Source organism: Parasteatoda tepidariorum, chromosome 4 (assembly GCF_982258835.1).
Source record: "Parasteatoda tepidariorum strain Cologne lab strain chromosome 4, Ptep-v5.0, whole genome shotgun sequence".
NCBI lineage: Eukaryota > Metazoa > Arthropoda > Arachnida > Araneae > Theridiidae > Parasteatoda > Parasteatoda tepidariorum.
Window position 1 is genome coordinate 69,502,040 of NC_141758.1, and position 26,059 is coordinate 69,528,098.

At 26.4% G+C, this 26,059-nt stretch overlaps 2 protein-coding genes across 2 annotated transcripts; one reads left to right on the forward strand and one right to left on the reverse strand.

Annotated features, from left to right (window-relative positions):
* The first annotated feature begins 152 nt into the window (after positions 1–152).
* On the forward strand, positions 153–25,628 carry LOC107451991 (RUS family member 1). Its single transcript, XM_071181602.2, has 11 exons — positions 153–468; positions 1,652–1,729; positions 5,287–5,401; positions 7,456–7,501; positions 8,615–8,647; positions 10,810–10,915; positions 11,087–11,259; positions 13,312–13,575; positions 16,414–16,493; positions 20,281–20,394; positions 25,393–25,628. The coding sequence occupies exons 1-11, from the start codon at positions 325–327 to the stop codon at positions 25,536–25,538; spliced, it is 1,299 nt and encodes a 432-aa protein (XP_071037703.1). The 5' UTR covers positions 153–324; the 3' UTR covers positions 25,539–25,628.
* On the reverse strand, positions 22,253–23,025 carry LOC147811042 (protein GVQW3-like). The gene has a single exon (XM_087161323.1). The coding sequence runs from the start codon at positions 22,888–22,890 to the stop codon at positions 22,345–22,347; it is 546 nt and encodes a 181-aa protein (XP_087017449.1). The 5' UTR covers positions 22,891–23,025; the 3' UTR covers positions 22,253–22,344.
* Positions 25,629–26,059: the final 431 nt, after the last annotated feature.

Sequence of the window (26,059 nt, forward strand, 5' to 3'; positions counted from 1 at the left end):
TCTTACCATGATTTCCATAAAAACCAAAGACTGTTTTTGGAGCACTAAAAACAGTGCCAGCTTTTTCATTTTCTAACACATTTTTTATTCGTCTGCTTTTCATTACGTCATCAGTTTAGTTTAAAGAGTTGAATGCATCAATATTTTTGATTACACTTGTAATGGGCCTTTATGATATTTACGAACGGCAAGTTGAAAACCTTGGATTAAATATTTACATTAGCAACACTTGTATTGAAATGTGATTCTTGCATCGGTTAAAGCGCTTACCTCAAGAAAAAAATTGTATTTTAAAGAGTTGATCTGTTTCTATTACTCAAAAATATGGAGGATAACTGGAATGAACTAAATGTGTTAGAAACGTATGGGGCTCATCGTAAACGATCATATAAATTTCATCTGACAAGAAATTATGTTTTCGTTGATGATGACTTTAAGCGATTGAAATCTTTTGGAACATTTTTTCGGGTATTTTAATTTAGTTCTAACACTTTTTGAGCTCGAAGTCATTGTAAACTAAATAAAAAGGAACAATCTCGCCGAATTTATCGCAATAACATAAACTTTTAATATAGATTTTTAAATAGGAAATAAACTTTTCAATAGATTTTTAAGCTTGGCTTGATTTTTAACCAAAAAATTATGGTTTTTCATTTTGTTTATGATATATATATATATATATATATATATATATATATATATAAAATTAACTTTTGAAGCAATATGCTATTATGAAAAATAAAAAATACTTTACTTTATTTTGATGAAATGTGAGTTTTTAAAAAAAATATTCTTTGAAATATATAAAGGGAATGAAGTGGTTGGTTGGAGTTAAGAAAAATAACCTTAATAAAAAAGATTCCAACAAGTCATATAACTAAATGGGAAATAACTGAACATATTTAAAATATTTTTTTATATTTAGTTTAGATATCATTTTTAAATAGTGTTATTATATAGTGTTCAACTTTTTTTTCTCCTTGATACTGCTATGGCATATTTGATTGTGTTTTAATATCAAATAATAATTTTTATTAATTAAAATCAGTCTAAATATAGGTGATGGTATGGGAGTTAATAATTATACTAATGTTTAATTAAAACACTTTATGGGTAAGTCTTTTTGTTCCTTTACAGTATGATCGTAGTGCTTTGGTTATTTAAAAATTGTTTTGGCCTTATCCATTGAACCTAATTATTTTAGCATTTAATTTTATTGCTTTCCGGTGCTACAGACTAATTTTTTTCACATTTGATAAGAAGTTGCTTCTAAAAAATGAACTTAAAAAAATTTTCTGTGGAAAAAATCAAATGAACTTGCTTCAGAGATTAATGAGTTTGGTACTTATTTGGAAACACATTTTATTTTACATATATAAAATGTGTAGAAAAACATTTTGTTTTATTTTACATGGGATGATAATTATTATTTTTTATGGTTCTAGTAAATGTCTCTATACATTACATGCTAATGGTAAATATAGGTTTAGTAATATTGTAAATATAACCAATGAGATCATTATGTATTTATTTTTCTTATGAGAAAAAGTGTCTTTTTTATTTCTCAACCAAATATAAAATGGTTTGTTTAAATATTAAGATTAACTATATTTAGCATTAAATACCTAATAAACTTTTTAAACATTTTCAGGAAATATTTTTACCATATGGATATCCAGATAGTGTTAGCAAAGATTATTTGCAATATCAAATTTGGGATAGTTTACAGGTAAATAAAGCATTTTTAAATATATAAGTAAAGTTATTTAACACCAATATCTGTTTATTGTCAATTTGTTATATTTTTTTTATTAAATATAAATTTTTAACCAGTACCTACTTAAAATAAAGAGTAACATATTTTTAAATTCATAAGCCTTATTTACAGGGTTTCATTCTTTTTATGAGCTAAGAGCGTTAATATAAAAATGAAGAAACATCATGAAGTAGAAGAATCAGATGACCTTTTTGGTATCATAAGTAAATATCATCATCATTGCTTAAATATACAATAACAAGAAAACACTGAAGTACTAAAAAACAAAAGTAAGTTACTGAAATTTTTTTTTACCCTAGAGATAAGAGGAACAAGATGAAGTGAGAGATAATAAATGAAAAGTGGAAGTTAAAGTGAAAAGATTAATATAAAATAAACATGGTGTAAAATATTAAAATAACAAATGTTTTCTATGTTTAGACAATAGGGAATGTTAAAAAAGCCTTAATTTATATTATATTTTAGAACTTGGAATTATACTCCAACTATTTAAGTTACAGAGGAATAAATTCAAACAAAGATTAAAAACTATGTTGGGTGATAGATGAGCATTTTTAATGTCTAGTAAGGTTTGTGAAGTTTAGTTTACTGAGGTCAAGATCGTTCATAGTGATTTCTTACAAGAGAGTACAATCAGTAAAAATATTCGTTATAATGTTTGAAAAATCATGTTTACCTTTTTTTATTCTTTATTGCAAAAAAATATTTTTAGGTATGTGCATGAAAATTTTCATAGACAATAAAGCTTCAAGCAACCAAAAATTTGAACTTTAAAACATAGAAAATTTAATACAAATTCTGCTTTTTTTAAAAAAAAAATTCTTTAAATTAATATGGTGAGAGTACAAAAGAAAGAAAAAAAAACAGTTCGATAATTCTTTAATATTCCATTAAAATATTTTTTGCTAGTTATATGCAATTATTTTAAAAAAAATTAATAACATTTAAATGCAAAATGAAAATTTTTATCAATTTGTTTTCCAGGGTGTGCAAGTGTATCCTTTTGATCCCTTTTGGGCCCCCAAGATTGATGGGTGTTGAAATTGAACTTCTTTAAAATTTTAATAACTTGTCAATGGGAACTGATTCTTTCATGATGTGGTAAAATTATTGAAATTTTAAATGAAGTATAAATATATATTCAACATTTAGTATTTTGCTTTGGTCAATGAAGTCTGTTCAAAGCAGTTATAAGGAAATAAAATTTAAAAAAAAATATTATTAATTAATCTAAATTGTTCTTAATTTTAATAGTCATTGCACATTAAACATGGTGACTGGTCGCATTGTTTATAAAAGTTGTTTCAAATAAATCATGCCATTTAGCTTGAATGTAAACTTCAAACACTCATAGCATAAAAACTATAAATTTAAACACTATTGTATGTGGGGAAAAAATGCAATACGTGTTATACGATAAAGATGTATTAGGATGAACTTTCTACAAGTAAGTTTGATAGTTATGGAAAGCAAACTCTAAATCTGTCTTATCAATTTCATGTGCCCCTTTAGGTAACATTTTTAAGCAGCTAATTTTGTTGACATAAAAACTGACATGGGAATGAGTAAATTTAAATTAGTTATGATTCATGAGGTGTTTATTCATTTTTGGTGTGTTTATAGTTTAAAAATTGGATAATTATGTTTGAGTTAGTTTTATAGAAATTGCTGTTTTAGCATTTTTTATTTGACTTTCTTGATTTTCTTTTTCTTTGTGGATACTTTTGGGTTTGATGTTTTATTCCTGCCTGTATTAATGAATGTGTTTCTGTATTCTTTGTTAATTTTCATTTTATTTAGGTGAACAATATTATAAAATTATTAACAATCAGCACACAAAAACCAAATATGGTGATTTGTTAAAATAGAATTACCTAATATAATAATCCAGAAGTATAAAGGAAAAGCAAGAACAACATCCATTGTTATCTGAAAACACCACCTATAAGAATTTTTATATTCTATTCCTGTCTGTAATTTATCAGTATTTTCGTGTATTCACTTTTAATTTTCATTTTTTAAGATGATCAATATTATGAAAATATTAACAATCAACACACAAAGCGAAATATAGTGATGTGATAAAATGGAATGAATAATCCAAAATTATAGAAGAAGAGAGATAACAACATATGTTGGTCTTCAAAATTACTACCCTTAAAAAATTTTTAAAAAAAATTAAATGACTCTTCCTCCTGTTTTGCTACTCTCACCAACCCCTGTGTTTGCTTTCCATTCATTGTTGTTGTTTTTTCTCCTTCTTGCAATTTTTAAAAGAAAAAATATCAATTTGTTATTAAAATGTATAATTATTATAATTTTATGTAAGAACTTTTTGTAAATATGTTAATCTAGATGAAATAGAAGATTGCTTGGATTTAGATTTAAAAAACAATCAAATGTACTTTTTTTAAAAATTAAACTTAGAGGTACAGAATGGGTGACACAATAAGAAAAAATAATTTAGTACTTGATAATGACAATTGTAGTCATCATAACAGTTCAAATGGGAAATAGTTTTTATCTCTTTTGAATTAAGTTTCTTATATCCTTAAAAATTTCATTTTAAATATTAAGAGAATAGACATCTGTCAGTATCTATTTTCTCTCTCTTCTTTTTTAATCTTTTTTTCTTTCTTTGTTTTGTTACTTTCAACGTGAACTTAAGGGCAAACTTATAAAATCAAGTTTTCAAGAGAGATAATTAAATGTTTTACAGCTAGGAGGATAAATAGACAATTGTTTAATAATTTAAAGCTAAAAATGTGAGAAAAAAATTTGCAAAAAGCATTTAAAGTTGCCTTCACTTTTAAAAAAATTGGAATTTAAAAAAAAAAATTGTTTTAAGTTTATAGATAAAAATGTAGCTGTTAAAATTTCAACTCTTGCATGGTATTTTTTACTGAAATATTACAACAGTCAATAAATCTGAAACTAAGCTTTATAGTTTTCGCATTGCAAAATAAATAAAGTGAAGTTGAACACCCAAAACAACAGCAGTGTTCATGATTTTCCAATATAGAGAGATCTTGTTTTGCAAATTTTTCTTTTGCAAATAAACTTCCAAAAATTCTTGTTTTTTAAGATTTCAGTTAGACCTTTACTTCACACAAATTCATGTATTTTGTCAAATTTAGTAAAAGAATTCTTGCAGATCTAATATGCTTCTCAAAATATTGTGTACTTTAAACTGTTGTTGCTACTATCAAATGGTTGTTTAATGATGCAGATAATACTTCATGTATTATCCTAACATATCTTATTTATTTTAAATTTATATGTACTAAGTATGTCATCGTGTTATGTCACATTTGTTTTTTTACTAGTACTTTTTTTAAAACTTCCATCAATTTTTAAACAGTATTTGTTTTGTATCCTATATTTTTTTTATCCCATTTATTTTCATAAATGATTTAACTCCCTTAACAATCAAATTATATTTTTCTCCCTTTTAAACTACTTATTCTTGTAACATAAAAATAGAATAAAATTATTTATATTTTTTTTAGGCTTTTGCTAGTAGCATAACAGGAGGTCTCTGTACTCATGCTATTTTGAAAGGAGTTGGTGTTGGTAATGAAAATGCGTCTCCCATTGCTGCAACTATTACATGGTTGTTGAAAGGTATCCATAATACTTATTTTTAAAAAAAAAATATATTTTCTAGAAAAATTGTTTTGCCTTTGTTTGTGTAATTTGTGTACAAAACATAATTGTTTGTTTTATAGTTGCTATGAAACTTATGCAATATTAACCTTAGTAAAATATTTTCACAAATTAATGAACACTTTGTAAGCATAATAATATTAGCATATTTTTAGCAATGGAATAATTTTTACTATATTTCTTCTAAATTTAATCTTTAAAACTACTGATTATCGTAGAGTTAAAAATAAAAAAGGAAAGAGATTTATTCATTGATTATTATCAATGATATTTAAAGATAAAGCTGTAGATCTTCTGCTTCTTTGAAGTTTGTTTATACTTTATATATTTCTATACAAACTTCTCTGAAAAAACAAGTTTCTTATTTAACAGGGTTACTTAACTAGCCTAGGTATGTGTTGGGAGCAGGCCAATTGTGCCTTAGTCCACCCTAATGTGTTTTAGTTGTAAATTTTTCTTTAATAGTTTTCATAATTTAAAATTCACAAAATTTATAAAATTATAAAATAAAAATTAATCAGCTGATCTGCCTTTCTATAATTTGAAAAATTTTTTTTATTGATTAATTTATCTTTAGAAATCTTGAGAATAAAATTTCCTGAAATAAGTAAGTGATACAACACATATTTCATTTGCATTTATGGCTTGACTAGGTCTTTTTAAACGTAAAAGCTTTTTCTTCAATTTTCATATGACAGTTTCTACTTAATTATTTTTAAAAAATAAATGAATAGCTCTTTATTTCCTCATACATTAATTCAAAGACATGTGTCCATATTCAGTATAATATTTTAAAATGTAAAAGTTAAATTAGTGGGATAATAAAATAAAATTTACGTATCAATTTTTTTTAAAAACTGTCATTATATTAATACATAAAGATAATTTAAATTGTTTGTTATAAAATGAATTTTATCACGTTTGCTAAATTGATAGTGTTAATACGGCTAAAAATAATAAAAATTTTGTTTTAAATCACAGTCTAATGCAATAAAAAATATTCTTGCTTTTTAATGTCAAATTTTTAGGTACTCTTGTGTTATTCATGCGACAATTCTGAGGAATAATACATAAATTCATTTACATTCTATAATCACCATCATTATTGTAAGATTTATTTTTCATTCTTGATAGTTACTTACTGAAGAAATAATTCTCAACTGGCAGTTAAATGAAGATAAGCTGCAGCCTATGTAATAGAAATTATTGTAATACTGTTGTATTCTTATAGGATACATTTGATTAAAAAAAAACTTAAAAAAAACAAGCAACTAAGCAAAACTTTACTTTTTATTCATTTTATTTATATAACATAATTTTTACAAGCTATAAAATTTATAAATAAGTATATATATATATATATATATATATATATATATATATATATATATATATATATATATATATATATATATATATATATATATATATATATATATATATATATATATATATATATATATATATATATATATATATATATATATATATATATATATATATATATATATATATATATATATATATTTGGTATGTAATAACTTTTTTACATCGATTTTATGCTACTTAAGTAAAAAAAGTAACAACTACATCACAGTTTAATATTTGAAATTGAAATATAACACATTTTAATAATTTATTTTTCATATCATAGGTAAGGGAAACTTGTGTACTTCATACATAAATTATTGTTATAATATTTATATATAAACAACCTAACAAAACTTTACTTTTCATTGATTTTATTTATATAACATAATTTTTTCAAGCTCTGAAATTTATAAATTCATTTTTTTTGTTGGTATGTAATAACTTTTTTACATTTATTTTATACTACTTAAATAAAAAATATAACAACTGCATCACAGTTTAATATGTAAAATTTAAATATAACAAAAGTTCAATAATATATTTTTCATACCATAGATAAGGGAAACTTGAGTACTTCATAAATAAATTATTGTTATAATATATATTTACTTTTCCCTTTATTAAAATGTATGCATTTTCAGATGGATCATCCATGATAGGGAGAATAGGATTTGCTTGGCTTCAGGGGTATGTTTATATTGAAAAATAATTGCAGTCCTCTTCCTGTAATTTTATTTTCTTTTATTATAAAAATATAATTATCGTTATTATTGCATAAGACTTATGTCTCTATTTTTTATTTTGCATTTATCATCAAAAATTTGTGAAAGTTTAATAAAAAGTGTAAATAATTAGCATATTTTTAAGAAATAATTATAATAAAGAAGTTAAGTAAAAAATACAATTTTCGTGAAACGTGAGTTTAAAATTTAAATTATTAACAATTATTTAGATAAGAGAAATCTGTAATAAATCTGCTTTTCGAATTTATTTTCCCATTTTACTTTAGGATCTCACTCTTATATGTTCACTGTTGTTTGCACTTAACAAATTAGCCTTTTCAAAAATTTCCAATAAAAAACTTAAAAAAAGGAAATTTTATTTATGATTAAGTATTTCAAGTAACGTGAAAAAATTGTGATTAAAATTCAACTGAACTGATACGTAAAACACCAAATAAAAATTTTGTGAGTTCTGCACTATTTAGTAATTAAAATTAATAAATGAGTACAAATGCTGAAAACTGAAGCGAAAACTTGCTATTAAAAATGATTTAATTCATATAGTTTCCTGCGTTACTAATTCAATATTTGGCGAACTAAAAGCATCTAATTGGTAGCATACATTGCACATAATTCATAACATATTTCTATTTAGATTAATCTTTTTGCATAAAGTTAAGTTCTTAACATATTTCATTTTATAATTAACATTGCATAAATCTTCTTTTGAAATCTATTGTATCCTTGAAATAAGTTTTAGAACTAATACTGAATTTATTATTTTCTGGAAATAGAAAAAAAATGCACCTATATAGTCAAAAACATATTCTTATGAAATATTTTAACACACTTTTTAAAAGGAAAAAAATAAAGAGCAAAGAGAAATTAATGCATGCATAGAAAAAAAAATTATTCTTTTTTCCTAATCCATTTTATAAATTACTATTCTAGAAAACCATGTTCTTGAATTTCACACTTCTGCATGCTCTTTAAAAATATGTTGTCCCCAAAAAGTTAGTATTTTCTGTTGTTCATAAAATTATTTACACTTTTTTATGGATATTTATCTTATTTTTAGTACAAAACTGGATTCTGACTGTAAAAAATGGAGGTAAGGGTTTTTGAGTTTTTTAAATATTTTATTAAAGTTTTTTTTATCAATAACTTACTAGGCTGTTTGATTTCTTATTTATTATGCAGAAAGTTTAACTTAATTTTTAGTAGAATCTCTCTCTCTATATATATATATATGTATGTGTGTGTATGTATATGTAACATAGAAAGCTTCAATTAATCTTTTTACGTTATTCCTTTTCTGTAAATCCATTTCTTAACTTATTATTCAAAACGAAAGGTTTTCTCACACTTTTAAATTCACATCCTGACCTTTAATATATTTTTGGATCACATATGCATTAATTAAAAGTAAGGCATATCCCTTTGCTCTTTGTAGGAATTGCGTGACCAATTTGATGAACCAATTACAATTACTAAGATTTCTCTTATTCCCTAAACAATTTACAGATTTACTTTGCAAGATTTTCCCTACCTTTTATTTAAAAGCGCAGTGATTTCGTGTCCACTTTGATAAACGTTCTCTGTCTAATAATTAATAAATAAATTTTGTACCTTCCTTCCCTGCCTATGACCTGTTTTTATCCTTCCGCTTGACAACGACGTTATATGTCTTCAGGATAAAACGGTAGGAAAGGGGACACATCAAAGATATGTAATATCTCATTTAAATGATAATTTGAATTAAATCAGTCAACTTCGGAAGAGAGTACATCAAAAATATGGAATATTTCATTCAAATGGCCAGTTGGAAATTTATCAGCCAAATTCTTCTTCAACTCATGGTAATTCATAATTCATCCAGTATCTTCAACAAAAAAAATTTCTTCAATCATCAAACTTTTCGTTAATATAAATGATACCTCACTTAACGATCGTCATTTGTGTATGCAACATGTTATATTCTACGTTCTGAAGGCTAGGAATACTAATAACGAACTTAGCTTCAATATTTTTTACCCTCCTTGGTCGAAAAAGAAAAATTGCTAAAAGTTACAAACTTATCGATAAGACTTACAAGCTTACTGCTCGATTTTCTTACATAGGGTGTTTCAAACTACTAGCTTTCTTTCATAATTTATTGCTGACCCCTCAAATCTTTGAAATTTTTCAACTTTATTGCAAAGTATGAAAAATTGCATGAGCTAAGCAACTCTAAAGTCACGAACTAATCCTCTTCGTATTTTATGAGAAATTTAATATACACATATATATATATATATATATATAACTCAGCAGTTATGTGGAACATCATCCTTATCCAAATTTAGTTTTCTCAAACTATTAATTTCTTGATAGGCTTGGTAAAATTTTTGTATGCGTTAAGGAGTTAGAGGAAGGGTATTAAATTCTAACCACCTATTTTCATACCTTTTTATGCAGAGAGATCTTATAAGTAAGCCCATTTTTTGTAACTATCTTTTTACCTCCCATATTTCTCATTTTCCCACCTTCAAAAATCAAATGTAGTTATTTTAATATTTTTTTCTTAGGATTCCTGGTGAAATAAAAAGATTTTTTTTCCTCAATGAAAAATAGCTATGAATTCATTGCAATTTATTTTCGAAAAATTTTCCCCATTCTATGGTACTTGAACTATAGCTCAATGTTTTTTTAAGGATATCAATGGTGATTAACGATTTCTGTTCATTCAATTTTTTAGATGAAAAGTTTACTTTTTGTTGTTATTTTTCTAAACATTATGTATGAAAAAACTAGTTGTAAAAGTAAGTTGAATAGTTTACGTGTTTAACAAACTTACCATAATATACATTATACTTTTTGTTATTTTACAATGGTGTTCATCACTCATTTAGATATTACTGTATTGCTGACAAATGTAATATAATGATACAGAATTGTGTTTAAAATTTACGTAATCTTTAAAAACAAAATTACTTGCAAAAGAAAAGCTGAAAAGTTAAAATTGAAACTACAAAATGGGTTGATGTAAAAATGGTTGTCTGGAAATAAGACACTCAGAAACTAACTACACAATACAGACCATACCACCAGCCACCATACAGGAAAACAAAAAATATGACTGCATGATAATGTCAATCATCCTAATCTCTTTTATTTGCATAATTTATGGTATAATGTTTTGCTTTATATCTTTCTACTTTTTATTTTTCCAGCTGCTAACTCACGACACAGCTTAATATTAAAAGTAATTTTAACACTATTGTTGTTTGGTAGATTGTTTGCTGATGTTGTGAATGACGCTGCTATGTTTTTAGATCTGATATCTGGTTATTTTCAAGATTTCTTTTTGCCAATAGTCTGTGTATCTGGAGTATTGAAGGTAATTCTAATTTTATTTATCTTCTGTTTATGTCAGAGACCCTGTGATCGTGGGGTGGCTGACCTTTATTATAGTAATAACTTTGTTATTTGGTAACTTTTAAGTCTTTTTTTTGTGACTGCTCAATCTTTAAACTCTCTTAAGCTTTCTTTTTTTCCATACTTTTTACAGGCTATTGTTGGTGTGGCAGGTGGATGTACTAGGGCTGCCTTAACTCAACATCAGGCTAGAAAAAACAATATGGCTGATGTATCTGCTAAAGATGGTAGTCAGGAAACTTTAGTCAATTTGTGTGCATTACTGTGTAATTTAGTTTTGATACCTTTAATATCGGAAAACTCATTGTGAGTATTCTTCTTTGTTCTAATAGGACATTTATATTTTTGAAATTAAAATGTATAGAATTAAATTCTATGTGATATTATTTGTATTATGATACAAACTTTTTTCCAGTTTTTATTTGTGCTTGTCATTAATAAAATAACTGGATTGTGAAATCACTTGCTTTTTTAAATCAAATTTACGATAACAGAATCATTACAATTACAATATCGAAACATGCTCAAAACATCCCTTTATAAAATTATAATCGCCATCTTGTAAAATTAAATTTTAGTGGGCATATGTTTAAAATGATTGAAAACTTTGCTTTTTCTTATCTGAATAATTCGAATTTTCTATTTTCTCAGTTATGAAAGCATATAAATAATAAATTCCATTCTGCTATCTACAAACAAAAAGAACAAAGTTACAGGCATGGATTGTACTTTTTAGAGAAATTGAAAGGTAAGAGTGGACAAATTGTGAAAGAGAATGTGTAAACTGTTTATGAATTTAGAATTTTTTTAAGAATACTTATCATCATTCAAAGTCGATTATTACTCATTTCATATGGTAAATCTATGTTCAACAAATTTCCACAAGACACTTGATGTTTTAAAATGAACTTGACTGCAATTAAAACGAAATATTGAAAGTTACAAAAAATTTATAAACTTTCAAACCCTGTTAAATCTTTAATTTTAAATTTTGCTAATCAGACAAACATGTCAATATTTAAAAACCCTTTTTAATTAAAATATCGCAGCCAATATTTAATTCAAATTTCAAATGTTGATTTGGCAAAGATAAAATATAAGTGTATAGTTTAGAGTTTAAATTAAGTTATAGTTTTATGTGTTATTGTAAAGTTTAACTTGAAATTTTTTTCTCCAGGCATTTAGACATTCCGGTTTATAAAATCAAATGTTCTTAGAATGATGACAGTTTAATAGGCGAAGGGCTCTGTATTATAATTTAATTATGAAAGTAACATTCCTTTTTCAAAAAACACATTTAATTAAGATACTTTTAGAGTTTTTTTATTTTTTAAAATTTTTTTTATGAAGAAACAATACTGTATGTTTGTTGTGGTTCAGTATCAACTACATAACAACTTTTAAAAGCTAATGGAAAAAAAATTAAGTTTTATGATCTGATTCTATGCATTCAGTTGCTTTTATGATGCATTGATCAGTTTTATTGTAAGAACTATAAATTTTTTTCTACCTTTTTACATTTTTATTTAATTCAATTTAAATTCGTAAATAAAGGAGAGATAGAAATATAAAAAAAATTAAATTTAGTTTTGGATGTATGTTGTGATTAGCTAGTTCTACCATAGTTGTTAAAATACATTTTGAGTTGAGTAGTCGGTTTTTAATCTCTAAATGTTTAAAAATATAACTTTATTTTAAACTCCTTTGTTGAACCTGACTATTCGCGATTGCAACACTCGAATATACCATCTTGGGAGGAGACCAGTTCCATGACTTGACCCTCCCCCTTCCACTTTCCTCCTCTTCCCAGTTCTATATTAATGCACTATGATATTTTCCCCTTTCTTAATATTTTTCGTATTTAATTATTTAAAGCATTTTTACAATTCCTACAACGCTTCCTTTTAGAACTATGTTCAATGTAGTCTTTATTTCCATATAGTTTCGTAACTTAAAAGTTTTTAATCTATTCAAAACTCAAGAAGGAAACCTCCTCTTATGACTCACCACACGCTAATGGTGAAAGAATGCGAAGTGTTTCCATAGGTAGAGATGCCACCGTCACTGCTCTATGCCACCTGTAGCCCATTTCAATCTCCAATAAAAATTATTTTCTTGCTGCATTCAATTTACCTAAGCAAGTTGCAGTAATTTATTACTTATAGTCAATCAACTAATTTAAAGCCAAGGTTTCAAAAAGTTACTATTTGAACTCTTCAAGTATCTCTTTTTGGGCTAAATTAAAAATAAAATTTAACTCTTTTTTTTTTTGAAAACCAAAATTTGTAATTTGGAAAAAAAAATTCATTCTGAAAATCATTAAAAACATGAAACTTATAAAATAATATTTTGTTTCAGATTCATATGGTTTCTCTTTATTATTATGACTTCAGTTCATTTGATGGCCAATTATTTAGCTGTAAAGTCTGTTGTTATGGAAACTTTTAATGAAGACCGTTTCAAAATTTATGTCCATCATTATTTAAGTGAAGGACTGTCGGGGAAAAAATTCTTATCAGTAGATCAAGTCAACAGTAAAGAAAATGTTTTACTAATACATTCCGCTTCATCATCTTGCATTCATTTAGGCGCTTCATTTTCTGAAATTATCCAGAGTAAAAGGTTAGTATTATCTTTGTATTTGTCACTTGTTAAATAACATATCTTTACTCATCATCTTTTACTTTTAAAAACTATCAAACTCATAATTGAGCAACTTAGTTTAGAAAACAAATTGGATCACTTCTATTCTAAACTTTTTTTCATTTTTGTTTTAGATTTCTTGATCTAATGTAGTTTTTTCTTTTTTAGTTTTTTTAACAAACTTAGCTTCTTATGAAACTTAAAAAATCAAGTAATATAAATTTTTACCCCTTGACTCCTTTTTTTTTTTTTATTTGAATTTGAAATAAACAAAAATTGCATTCTTAGATAAATAACAAAGAATACTGATTTTCAATTATTTGAGAATCATCAGGAGTATAACATTTGTTTCCCTTTCTTTTATTCAATTTATAATTTTTGTTAAAATAACTCTTGGTGTCATTTACACTTGCTCCAATTTTTAGTAACTTACATAAGTTTAAAATTGAAAAAAAAAAAAGAAAAAAAAAAAAAAGAATTGGTGTTACTAACATAACACAACATGTTACATCCTTAACAGCCAGTTTTTAATTTCTAAAATTTAATAAAAATTGGAGTAAATGTACATGATACTACATGTTATTTTAACAAATACAGTCAAACTTCTTAACATCTGTAACTCACAGTTTCAATAATTTAAAGTATTGTTGAAACTCCAGCAAAATTTCAGGTTTAACATTGAAATGTTTTTCATTACTCAAAGTTCAATAAGTCCAGTTTTTCGATTATTCGAAGTAATTTTTGTTTTCTGAACATCAATTCTATCTATAAGTCTATTTTTTTAAAGAAAAGATAAAAACATTTCTAATCTATAAAAACTTTCTAAATTTCAAAATAATTCCCAGCTTACAATTCAATGGTAGAACATAACCAGCAACTTTGGGAGGTTGAATTATCTAAATTTCTCTTCATTATTCTGAGAAATCTATTCAAATAGTAAAGAAGAACATGGTTAAATTGTAGGTTTGTTTATTATTTCCCTGAAAAATTCTGAAGACAGGAATGCAAAAGAAGAGATAAAAACATAAAAGAAAAGATAAAAACATTAAAGAAAAGATAAAAACATTAAAGAATAGATAAAAACATTAAAGAAAAGATAAAAACATTAAAGAAAAGATAAAAACATTAAAGAGAAGATAAAAACATTTCTTACATATAAAATTAAATTTCAAAAAGATTCCCAGCTCACAGTGCAGCAGCAGACAGAAACCAGCAATTTTGAGAGGTTAAATTATCCAAATTTCTCTTCTTTATTCTGAAAAAATAGTAAAGGAGAACATGGCTAAATTGTTGGTTTATCTATTATTTCCCTGAAAAATTCTGAAGTCAAAAATGCAAAAGGATCTTTCTCTTTTATATATATTGTTGTATTAGTTTCCAGTGATTGATTCCATTCTGCATTCTTATCTATATTTCCCCCCTTGTTATGCTAGTCATTCAATTGTCATTTCTAGCTGGTAAATTGAAATGTTTGACATTCATTCTCCCAATTTTGATTGAGATGTAAGAAATGCTGCACAACCTTCTAAAAATTAAAAAAAAATGTTATAAGTAATCTACCTCTGGCCAAGTGCGATTGTATCATTCTAATGCATGTTTAGTTAAAGAATTCTAATTTTTGCTTTTCCATAGCTGTTCAGTTTGCTAGTCTTTTGATTAAAAGATTTTAGCATTGATTTTAAACATAGCAAGATGGATTACGAGTACAATTTTTGAAGAATGTCTATCAAAAATTTGCGTGAAAATTTCAAAGTGGAAAAGAGAAATGTTATATTATTCATGGACAACTATCCCACATTTCCTAAAATTACTGAAAATTTTCAGCCTATCAAGCTTGTCTTCTTTCTTACCAACATGACATCAACATGAATCTTCTTTCTATAAATCAAGGTGTTATAAAAAAAGAGTACCCACAAATAACATTTTATTCAGTTTTCGCTAAATAAAATTTTCGACATCTTTAAGTATTTTATGGCTTCTGGTAGCGCTACGATTTATTGAAGTTTCTCTGTATTATTAGAACTGCTTGATTTTACTAAATTGAGTTCTATGCATTTAAAATTATTTATTTTTTGCTCTAAAAATTTGAATGTTACGTGTATTTTTTTTTAAATATGAGATGAAAAATATATTTAGCAATATCCCATGTTGTTATGTTACTTTTATTTTTACTGCTACGCATTTTTTTAAATGTTTAAATTTTTTGCAAATTAAAATATTGTTTTATTGTTTACAACACAAATTTTGAGGAAATTAAAAATTTATTTTTTGAGTTCTGAACAAGAAATTTGAAATCTTTACATAACTTTTTAATTTAATCATAAATTATTTAGTCAATAATAGGCACAACTATAATTTTACAGTTTTAAATTTAAACAACATGTTGGAAAAAAATTATTGTTTATAAAAATTTAAGTGCTGGGAAAATATAAGTTCTTCAACTGTACTATTTAAATTTACATTTTTTAACTCTACAATGCATTTTACTCATTGAGTCATTTTCTTTTTCAAACTAGATAACTAGATATCTCATTTTCTTATCTAGATAAGTGTATTGATTTGGTAATTCTTTAAAGTACTCCATCTAACATATGCTCAAATACCATTTTATTAAAATTCAACACAAAGAGTTACTGTGGTCTTATTGAATATTTTAACTTCAGAAATGTTTTAATTTCTTAGTAAAAAATCTCAAAAATAAGTGTAAAAATCACAAAAAGGTTTCACATTCATTCAATTTCTGATGAATTTATTCTATATAAATAATTGAATAAACTAATTCTATTAAAATGTTTTTCTTTCTTGAATTTTAAATAGGCATGAAGATATATGTCAACTAATGAATATTTATAAATCATGTAACTATATTTTAAGTTATTCACGAAGAAATATGAAAGGTGAGTAGACTGTTTCATAATTTTAAACCATTTGCTATTCCCTTAAGGAATAAGACTTTAAAAGATTCAAATATTTTATGCTTTAATTTATTTTTGTTTCATTTCCCCCCCCCCCCCCCTTCAAGTTCTCTAAGAAAGAAAAAAAGCTTTGTTAATAAAACCAAATTTCACTATTAATTTTCTATTTCACTAAATCTGTCCTTATAAACAAGTGAAAAGTTGGTTCGTAACATATTTGCTTATTTTGTTTTTAATGCTTATACTAACTTTAATAACCATTAAAAATTACATAAATTAAAAGTTACCTTTATAGAATGTGTTATGCACATGCCTTTAGAAACTAAGTATAGAACTTATCACTACAAACTATTTGGGACTCTATTTAAGTGTACTGTTAATATTTTATTTATAAAAAGAATTGGAAGATGGAGCCAAATTCAACTCAGTATGGATGGGACAGTTTCTGAATTTCAAATTCCAATAATTCTTTTAGTTACATTCTTCTTTCATCGATGCATATAAACTTATCATATTTTGTTATCATTAAAAAATTTATCTGTCTACTTAAGTGTGTAAATTTAAATATGAAAGGTCAGATATCCCTTTAAGTCACATTATCACTGTCTTAATGTGAATAAAGAAACATTTATGTGTAGGACAGAAAATTGATAAAGTATTTTCAAATAAATGGGTTAGAGCCTATTGGTATTGTAAGATGTGGCCTATACAGTGATTACATTTCTACATGAGTGTCACAAAAGAATTCAGCAATCACTGTGGACTTATTCAAAAATAAATATTAATAAAATATATTTTGGAATAGAAAACTGATGTCATATTGTTTGTTTGCCTAGAAAAGATCAATGATTCATTTTTAATTATTAATTTTGTATTAAACTATGGCGTGATAAGTCTAGTTTTAACTCATTGGATGAACTATAGAATGTAGGACATCATCTATGAAGGTTTAACAAATTCTGATTTGTTGCTTGTAAATAAGTAAATCAGAGCAATATATTTGTTTCTCGCTTTCCCTTATTTGTATTTTCTCTGTACATTATTATTTTTTCAAATTGTTACAGAATCAGAAGATAGTATCTTTTCATTACATGCATTGATCCAATTTCTCTAACTAGTCGCTCTCTTTTAAATTTCTTTTTCATTTATTTATCAAAGTTAATTACATTATATTCAACTCTGAATCATTTTTTAATTCTGATAAATATTTACAGTCATGTAATTAATTAATCATCAACTTAGTAAAGATCTAGGCAAAAAAGTATAGAAGCAGAGTTTAAGTGTTTACTGTTGTTTGCCCCTTGCCTAAACACTTTCCATGATTTTCAAGTCCCCAGTATAAAAATTACATCGATGAAAATGCTCTGACTCATTTAATCAACACTCCTTAGAAAAAGAAATTGCAGGAGTATGCTTCTGTCATAATTTGGGTTTTTGTACTTAAAAGTCTTTATTTTTTCTTAATAAAGGCTGAAAACAGTTTGGACAACAAGAAAAAAAAAGTGCATTGGGGCTTATGTAATAATAATTAAAAATTTCAGCAATGTTTCTTACCGTTACAACCTTTCTATAAAAAATGCATTAAATACTGATTAAACTCTCCTTTAACATTTGACAAAAATCTTTCGAATGTTGGGGTGCAGGGATAATTATAAGCAAGGTAAAATTATCTTTGTAAGAAAATTGGTCATGTTGAAGAGTAGATGTTAATGAATTTAATAAAATATAATTATATTAAAAGCTAATACTATATTGAACAAAATAAAATAGAATTAAGCAATTAAAATAAATAAATTGTATTTAAACATCATAATGTCATTTAAATTTCCCTCTGATCTTATTTCCTAAATATAACTATCAGTTCAAATGTTATTGGCAAAAAGGTAAAAATTTTATTACAATTAATAAGCCCGAAGAAATGCAAGTTAAGGAAGGATAGACTAATTTCTGTATTACTATGAGGTCATAAAAGTTTTACAGCAATTAATGAGTTAAAATTTTATAACAATTAATGAGCCCAAAGAACTTATATAAGTTAGAGAAATATAGACTAATTTCTGTATTACTATGAAGCTCATAAAGGTTAGATAATGTGTACTCCAATCCCTTACATATGCTAGTTTTTCTTCTTCAATTCTAAAAGGAAGCTATACATACCTCTCTCCTATTCATATCTTCTGCTCTTCTCTCAATTTTTAAAATTCCTTCTCTGCTTGTAGTTTGAGCAAGCATTATCTGGCTTCAACTTCATTTGGTTGTTATAGGAAAATATGCTCTGGAATATATTTTCTTAATCTTTTCAAATACAAGATAAATGAGTAGAAATACCTGATGGGGTTAAAATGTTGGAAGATGGGGATCCTTGTGGGGGAGCAATAGTTCCCTGATGAACCATATTATATAATATATATCAAAGAAGCACGTGAGCTTATTTGATATATATTGGATACATGGAACTATTGATGAGGGTCTAATCACATTCGAAACTTGTTTGTCATTTTGCAGTACTTATTTAAATATACTGAACTTTGGTTAAAAATCAATTCTATGAAATTTTTAGACTATTGCCTTAAAAGTCTAAAAAATTTTAATCTTCGTATTAAAATACAACATTGTTAGTGTAATCTATTAATTCGATACTACTTGTCATTTGTTAAGTTATAAGACTGTAAATAAAAGTTAATAATCAAAATAACTTAGTATTTTGTGTGTATTAAAGTTTAGTTGTCAGTAATTCAAGAATGAAGATTGTTTTTATATTTATTGTTGAAATTCATATTGAAGAAATAAGTTTTATTTAAAACAATGTCTTCTCTCTAATTATGCACTAAATTTATTTTAATTAAAATTGAATAAAAAGTAAATATATAGTACCAAAATATCTCATCTACTCTTTATTAAATAGCAAAATATAAAAATTTTATGTTTTTTATTATCATCATTGCCTTTTTGAAGACGTATGTAAAATAAAAAAATAACAAGTAGGGCAATATCTGTATATATTTTCAAATAATCAAATTCATTTTTATGAGTAATGCTCTATAATTTTAACTCACTTAGCATAATGAAAAAAAAAGGTTTTGTTCATTCCTTTTGTTAATATATTGACTATTAGTATATTTTTTTAAAATGAAAATACTTCCACAAACTTGTTAAGTATTTTTATGTTAAACATGATTGTTTATAAGTTTTTAACTAGGTTTGTTTAGAAGATTTTTTAGAGTTATAGCTACATTTTTTTTTGTCAACTTAGTTTATTTGTGGTTTACAAAAGAGAGTAATTAATTCTTCTTTTTGAGTTGTAAGAATAAATTGTGAAGTAAGCAGTTAATAAGATAATTCTAAAAAAAATATTATTAATAATTTTCTTAAGAAATAGCATAATAATACAAATTTTACTTCATCTAGAAAAATAAAGTACACTGAGAGAAGTTCAGTTTAAAAATATGAGATAAAAAAATATCTTATAACAAATGTTGTAATTTTTTTTTAAATAAATGTTTCTTTTCATAATTATTACTTATAATTGACTTTGATTGCATATGCTTATAATTATTAACATTTTTCATTACTGATACTTAAACTTGAAATACGAGTAATGATTTTAACATATTTTATTATATCTATTTTTAATTTTATGCTATTAGGTTAAAATCATATCAATTATTGACTTTAAGAACAATCAATTATTGTTATAGTTTTCTTGTTTCTAATATAATTTATTGTTTAAAATGTCTTCATGAAATTTTACTTTTTTTATATTTTTTAGACTTGATATCCATAGTTTTAAATAAAAGAGCAACAACTGAGACTCAAATTGAAGCATTATTTCAAGCTTGTTATATATCTCACTTAATACAACAGAAATCACCACTTTTTGTGAGTAACCATTTTAAAAATTTTCATTTAATATTATAAGCTTGAAAAAACAAAGTGACTGATGTTTTCACATTTGCAAGAAGACCCAGTTAAAATTTTTAAATCACATTTTCTCTTGCATATACGTTTTTAATAAATTATATTTAATCAAGCTCAAGTTTTTAGAATTGTCTTTTGAAAATATATGCTATGAAAATATCAAATTTAATTTGACTCACAGAAAATGTCAGTTATATTATTTTCAGCCCATGTATGCTTGCTTTTTTGTTAATCTTAGATTCTTGTTATATTCTTTGATATCAATTGCAGAACACTTCCTAATTGATTCGGTTAATAGTGCTAATTCACCACTTGCCTACAATGACTGTTTTAATTTCAAGGGAAGTAAACATCTGTAAAATTTTTATTGAAATGAAACAAACCTTGTAGCATGGTCGCAAACATAGGATGGGGAAAAATCTTTCAGCAACTCTTCGGTATTTGGATTAAGATATGACTCTTCAAAATTTTAGTTTATATAATGTTAAGTAACAAAATCATATGGAAAATGTACAGTGCGCCACAAAAAACGGACCATCCTGAATAACTTTTGATCTAATGATCGGATCTTCACATTCTAAGACTCAATCTTAATGGTTCGAGGCGGTGACTGAAAACATACTAATTAATTAGTTCAGATGATATTTTAAGTAACAAAATCAGATACAAAACTTACTTTCTCTGAATAAATATATGACCACAGTGCTAATGCAAAACATCCTCAGAGGTATCATGTTAGTGGTCAGATCATGGATTAGAGTCCCCTTGCCGTCAGGTTAACTCTGGGAGGTTTTCTTCTCCATGTAGCACAACTGCAGGTTAGTTCCATCAAAAAGTCCTCCATGAAGGCAAATTTCCCCCAATACTTGATCCAGGAGTTCCCTTGTCTTCTTGATTGGGTTTAAATTACAAGGCTATGGAGTTGAACACAAGTAGTTGTTAACACAAAAAATTAGACTGGCTGTTCAGCGACGTTTGTAAAATAAAAAATAATCGGCTGTTGTAGGAATGGTTTACTTTATATTTCTGCTATGTTTCCTCCTCGAAGTATCCTCACTATCATAAATATCTACTTTATATCCCTGTGTATAATTCAACCCACTATCTTCGATTTCAAGATGGTGAATTTCAGGTGATGGAAAGACAAAAAAACTCTTACAAAAAAAAAAAAAGGAAACACGCTGCTTCTGTAGAAGTCTGAAAAAATGTAAATTCAAATGTTATTGTAAAATATTTTAAAAAGTGTGGAGTTAGGAATTCTTTAGATGGGGTGAAGAGAATTTTTGAGAAACTTAGCAGGTGAAGATGAAGTAGAATTCATAGCAGAGTGAGATCCCTATAACAACACTGTTAAGATTATTGAATCCAATGCAGATGATGTTCTGGAATCTTTAAATTGGTAGTTTTAAAATTTTTCATTGTGTCATATTTTTTTTAAAATACTTTTGAATAAATTAGCTTAACTTTTCTTATTTTTAATTTTCTCTGAATGTAATTGAAAGTATTTTTTCTAAAGCAAAACCTTTGTATGTAAAGATAATATGATGATAGACAATGCAAAATATATTGTATTAAAAAATCTTTAAAATGGATAAATTCTGGCAGAGTTATTCGTATCTATCTCATTGTTTATAGTGGGTCATTAATGACTGTCTAACTTTTACCCTTTTATAAGTGGATCCCTGACTGAAGTCTACTTATACGAGGCCTGTCTAAAAAGTATCCGACCTTTGGCCGGAAAAAATATATCGAATACCTGACGGAGTTGGGACCCTAATCCCCTTAAAAGTAGGCCCCTTGTGATTGCACACACTTAACCCACCGATCCTTCCACTGCTGGAAACACCTCTGGAAGTCTTCTTTTGGAATGGTGTTCAGCTCCGTCGTCGCGTTCAGCATTATCTCTTCTCTACTCTCAAAACTGGATCCTTTCAGTGGAGTCTTCAATTTTGGATACAACCAGAAGTCGCAAGGAGCCAGGTCTGGAGAGTAGAGAGGTTGGCGAACGGTTGTAATTCCATGTTTGGCTAAGAAAGTGTGGATCAATTGGGATGAATGTGCAGAGGCGTGCTTTTTGTTCCGGCGACAACAACTTGGGTACGAATTTTGCAGCCACTCGGTTCATGTTCAAATCTTCACGCAAAATTGCATGTGCAGAATCTTTACTCACTCCAACCTCTTCTGCAATCTCCCGCACTGTCAAACGATGATCTGCCATCAACAAATTTCGCAACCTCTCAACATTAACTGTACTCTGAGCAGTTTGAGGCCTGCCACAACGTTGCTCACTCTCCGCTGATGTGCGGCCATCTTTGAATCGGTTAAACCACTCCTTAATTTGTGTTACACCCATCGCTTCTTCTCCAAACACCTGCTGAATCTTACGAATTGTTTGGCTTTGAGAATCACCAAGCTTTTGACAGAATTTGATGCAGTATCTTTGCTCAATTCGTTCAGTCATCTTGCGCGAAAACTAAATCCGACGAACACTACGAACAGCACCTTACTTGGCGACCACCAGCCAGCGAGTTGCACAAGCGAACACGGTGAAAAAATTCAGTCATGTGCATTAAGGTTCCTCCTTCCACTGTGCACTTAGGCGCCGCCTTAGAGTCACTACTTTGCGCAGGAAAAATTAAGGTCGGATACTTTTTAGACAGGCCTCGTACACTTGGATGTATGGTATATTAATATAAGTTTTCAATTTAATATATTTTAACATTAAATTAAAAATGAACTTTCTATAATTATTACGAGAGTTTCAAAGCATTTATATTAAAAAAGTACTGACTGAATCTGATATTGAGATCAAACTTAACTTCGTGCCCAATTTCCTATCATTACCAATTCTCTTTCCAATCAAATCACAATGTCAAAATGAGTATATGATTTACCAATAATGTGTGTGTTTGTGTCAAAATGTGTATATGATTTATCTTTGACCATTTTCATGAATTAATCTCAAAACATCTTCATGGCAATTATAAGTGTATATTTTATTCTGTCATTAGTTTACAATTTTTGTGTTTACATATGCAACCTAGAAATGCAATTATATTGTTAATAATTTTTTTTAATATTATTTTTCATATCTTCCATGGATGATGAAAATAGAAAAGTAAGTTTTTTTTGCTTTATATGTATATACTATTCTCCTCTCATGAATCATTTGTTCTTCTAAATTAATTTAAAATCTACATCAATGAATATGGTTCAAATTAAGAGAATTTCTTTTACTTTGCATACATAATTCATATAATTCTTTTTCCATCAATTTCAATTCAAATCATTGAAATATTTCTTTTTTTTAATAGTTTCTTGTGAATAGAATTTTTAACCAACTTCTGACATAGCATACACAGGATCGAAGGAAAATGTGAGGCATGCGTAATATCAAAAATCATGATGCAAAAATCATCAAAAATTTAGAACATTTTTAATATTATTTGAATGTATTCATCAACTAATGTTCCTTAGAGAAGCTCTTAAAATTTATACAAAATGAATGTAATTGAAAATTCTAATGCTTTAAATAGGATTCTAAGGATTATTCTAAATAGCACTTTTTTAAAATTTTTAGACTATACCCTTTTACATCATCTTATATTCTCAATAATATCTAAGGCTAATAAATCACTATTTCGAAAGAACAAGTATTCGCTCGTTCATGTAACGAGATAAAATTTTCTAACTTTCCTTCCGTTTAATTAAAATTTAGTCTTATTATATTATTATTAGCAGTACTTTATTGACGTGAGAAATGCTTAATAAATTTGTTATTTATTCTGCAGTTTTAAAAAGTTATAATGTTCAATATGCACAAATGTTTCAGTAATATTGTACTTAAATACAAATTAGAAACATAGAAGTATTTTTTGCCCTTAAAAGATCATTTTAATGCAGAAAAGTAAGAAAAACTTTGGTGAGCAAATAGCCTACCACTTGGCAGTTGTATCATACAAAAGTTAGATCATTAGTTAATGAGAACAATTTTACAGTTCTTACCAATTTCTAAAAGAATTGGATAAAATTCTTTGATTTTTCCCTCAGGGTGCGTAGCCAAATCTTTGAATCAAAAATAAGCACTTTTTAAAAAATTTTCAAGCACTCAAAAAATTCATATTCAATCAATGATATTATTGAAAAACAAAAACTTTTTATAAACAGTTTTAGCGTTAAAAAAAACGAAAAGAAACGGGCGTAAATCGAAATAATCAGTACTTTCCCACATCACCGAGTGAATTCAACTTGACCCTGAACTCAGAACAAAAGTACCCTTACCCCCTACGTCAAAAAAAGTGTTAGAAGTAAAATAAAATAAACAAGAACAAAATTAAAATAAATTAAAAAGAAAAACTTTTCATAAGGATCTGATATTCTCTATCCGAATTGGAGCACTCGAGTTTCGGTTTCAAGTGTGCGCGCATGCGCAAGTCATAACGTGGGTACGACATGAAGTCCGCATGAATGATTACATAGCAAACTCCCCATTTTTCGTGAAATGCATGGGATCCACCAGATATCACTGAAGGGGAAAAAAAGCACTTTTTAAAAACGCCAGCTGAAAAAAACACCTTTAAAAGCTTTTAAAAACGAAATCCCCCAAAAAGCAACTTTGAGTACTTTTTACAAATGCTACGCACCCTGTCCCTGTCATGACCAGATCTTTTACCCTAGTCGCTAAGTAATGGACTTGTCTTGAAAAGATTTTTTAAAATCTGATTCCTAAAGATTTTTTAAAATGGCTGGTTCAAGGCATATTGGACTTTTTCTAAAACAAATCTAAATATCTACCATTTGAATTATTATAAAGATATATAAATTGAAAGATATCAATATGTTAGTGTAACTACAAACTGAGAAATATCATGTAGTTGAATAATTTTCCTTATTTTTAAAATTGTTTTATATAGTTTTCGAGCAAATGTGTATAACTAATATTTTTGTTATTGTGTTTTAATAGGTGATGATTCCGCTGTTTCTTTAGAAGCCCTATCTAGAGAATTTACAGAAAATATGTTTCAAGATTTTATGTATAGCTTGCAGATGATGAATTTTAACACGAAGACTGTACTTTTCAATTGTAACCTTTGGCGAGCTGACTGGTGAAAATATTTTGTTTTAGATTATTGAAAAAATTTATTTTTATATTTTTTAAATTTTTATGAAAATAAAGTTGCTATTTTTATTTTCTCATTACATATCTTGTTTTGTTTATTATCAGAGAGTTTTTTTTTTTAAACTATGGGAGCTTAGGTCATGCTAAAACCCTCAACACTTAACCCATACAACAGGATGGTTCCTAAACTGGAACTATCAAATTTTACTATTTCTGCTAGCATTATTCAATTAAATAAAAAAAATGTTGGATCAAAAATGTAAACTTTTGGATCGTCAAATTTATTTTTTAAAAATTGTCATTTGTATTCTTGCCAAATGCGGTATTCTAAACACTCACAAAATTCAAGAATATCGAGACAAAAAGAAAAAAATCAGGATTATCGGGACAATAAGCAAAAAATAATAAAAATAGGGACAAAATATTTTTTAGCAGAAAAATCAGGACAACTACGAACCCTGAGAACTGTATGGTTTGATTAAGTTTCAGTTATGATTTATTAATATACTAA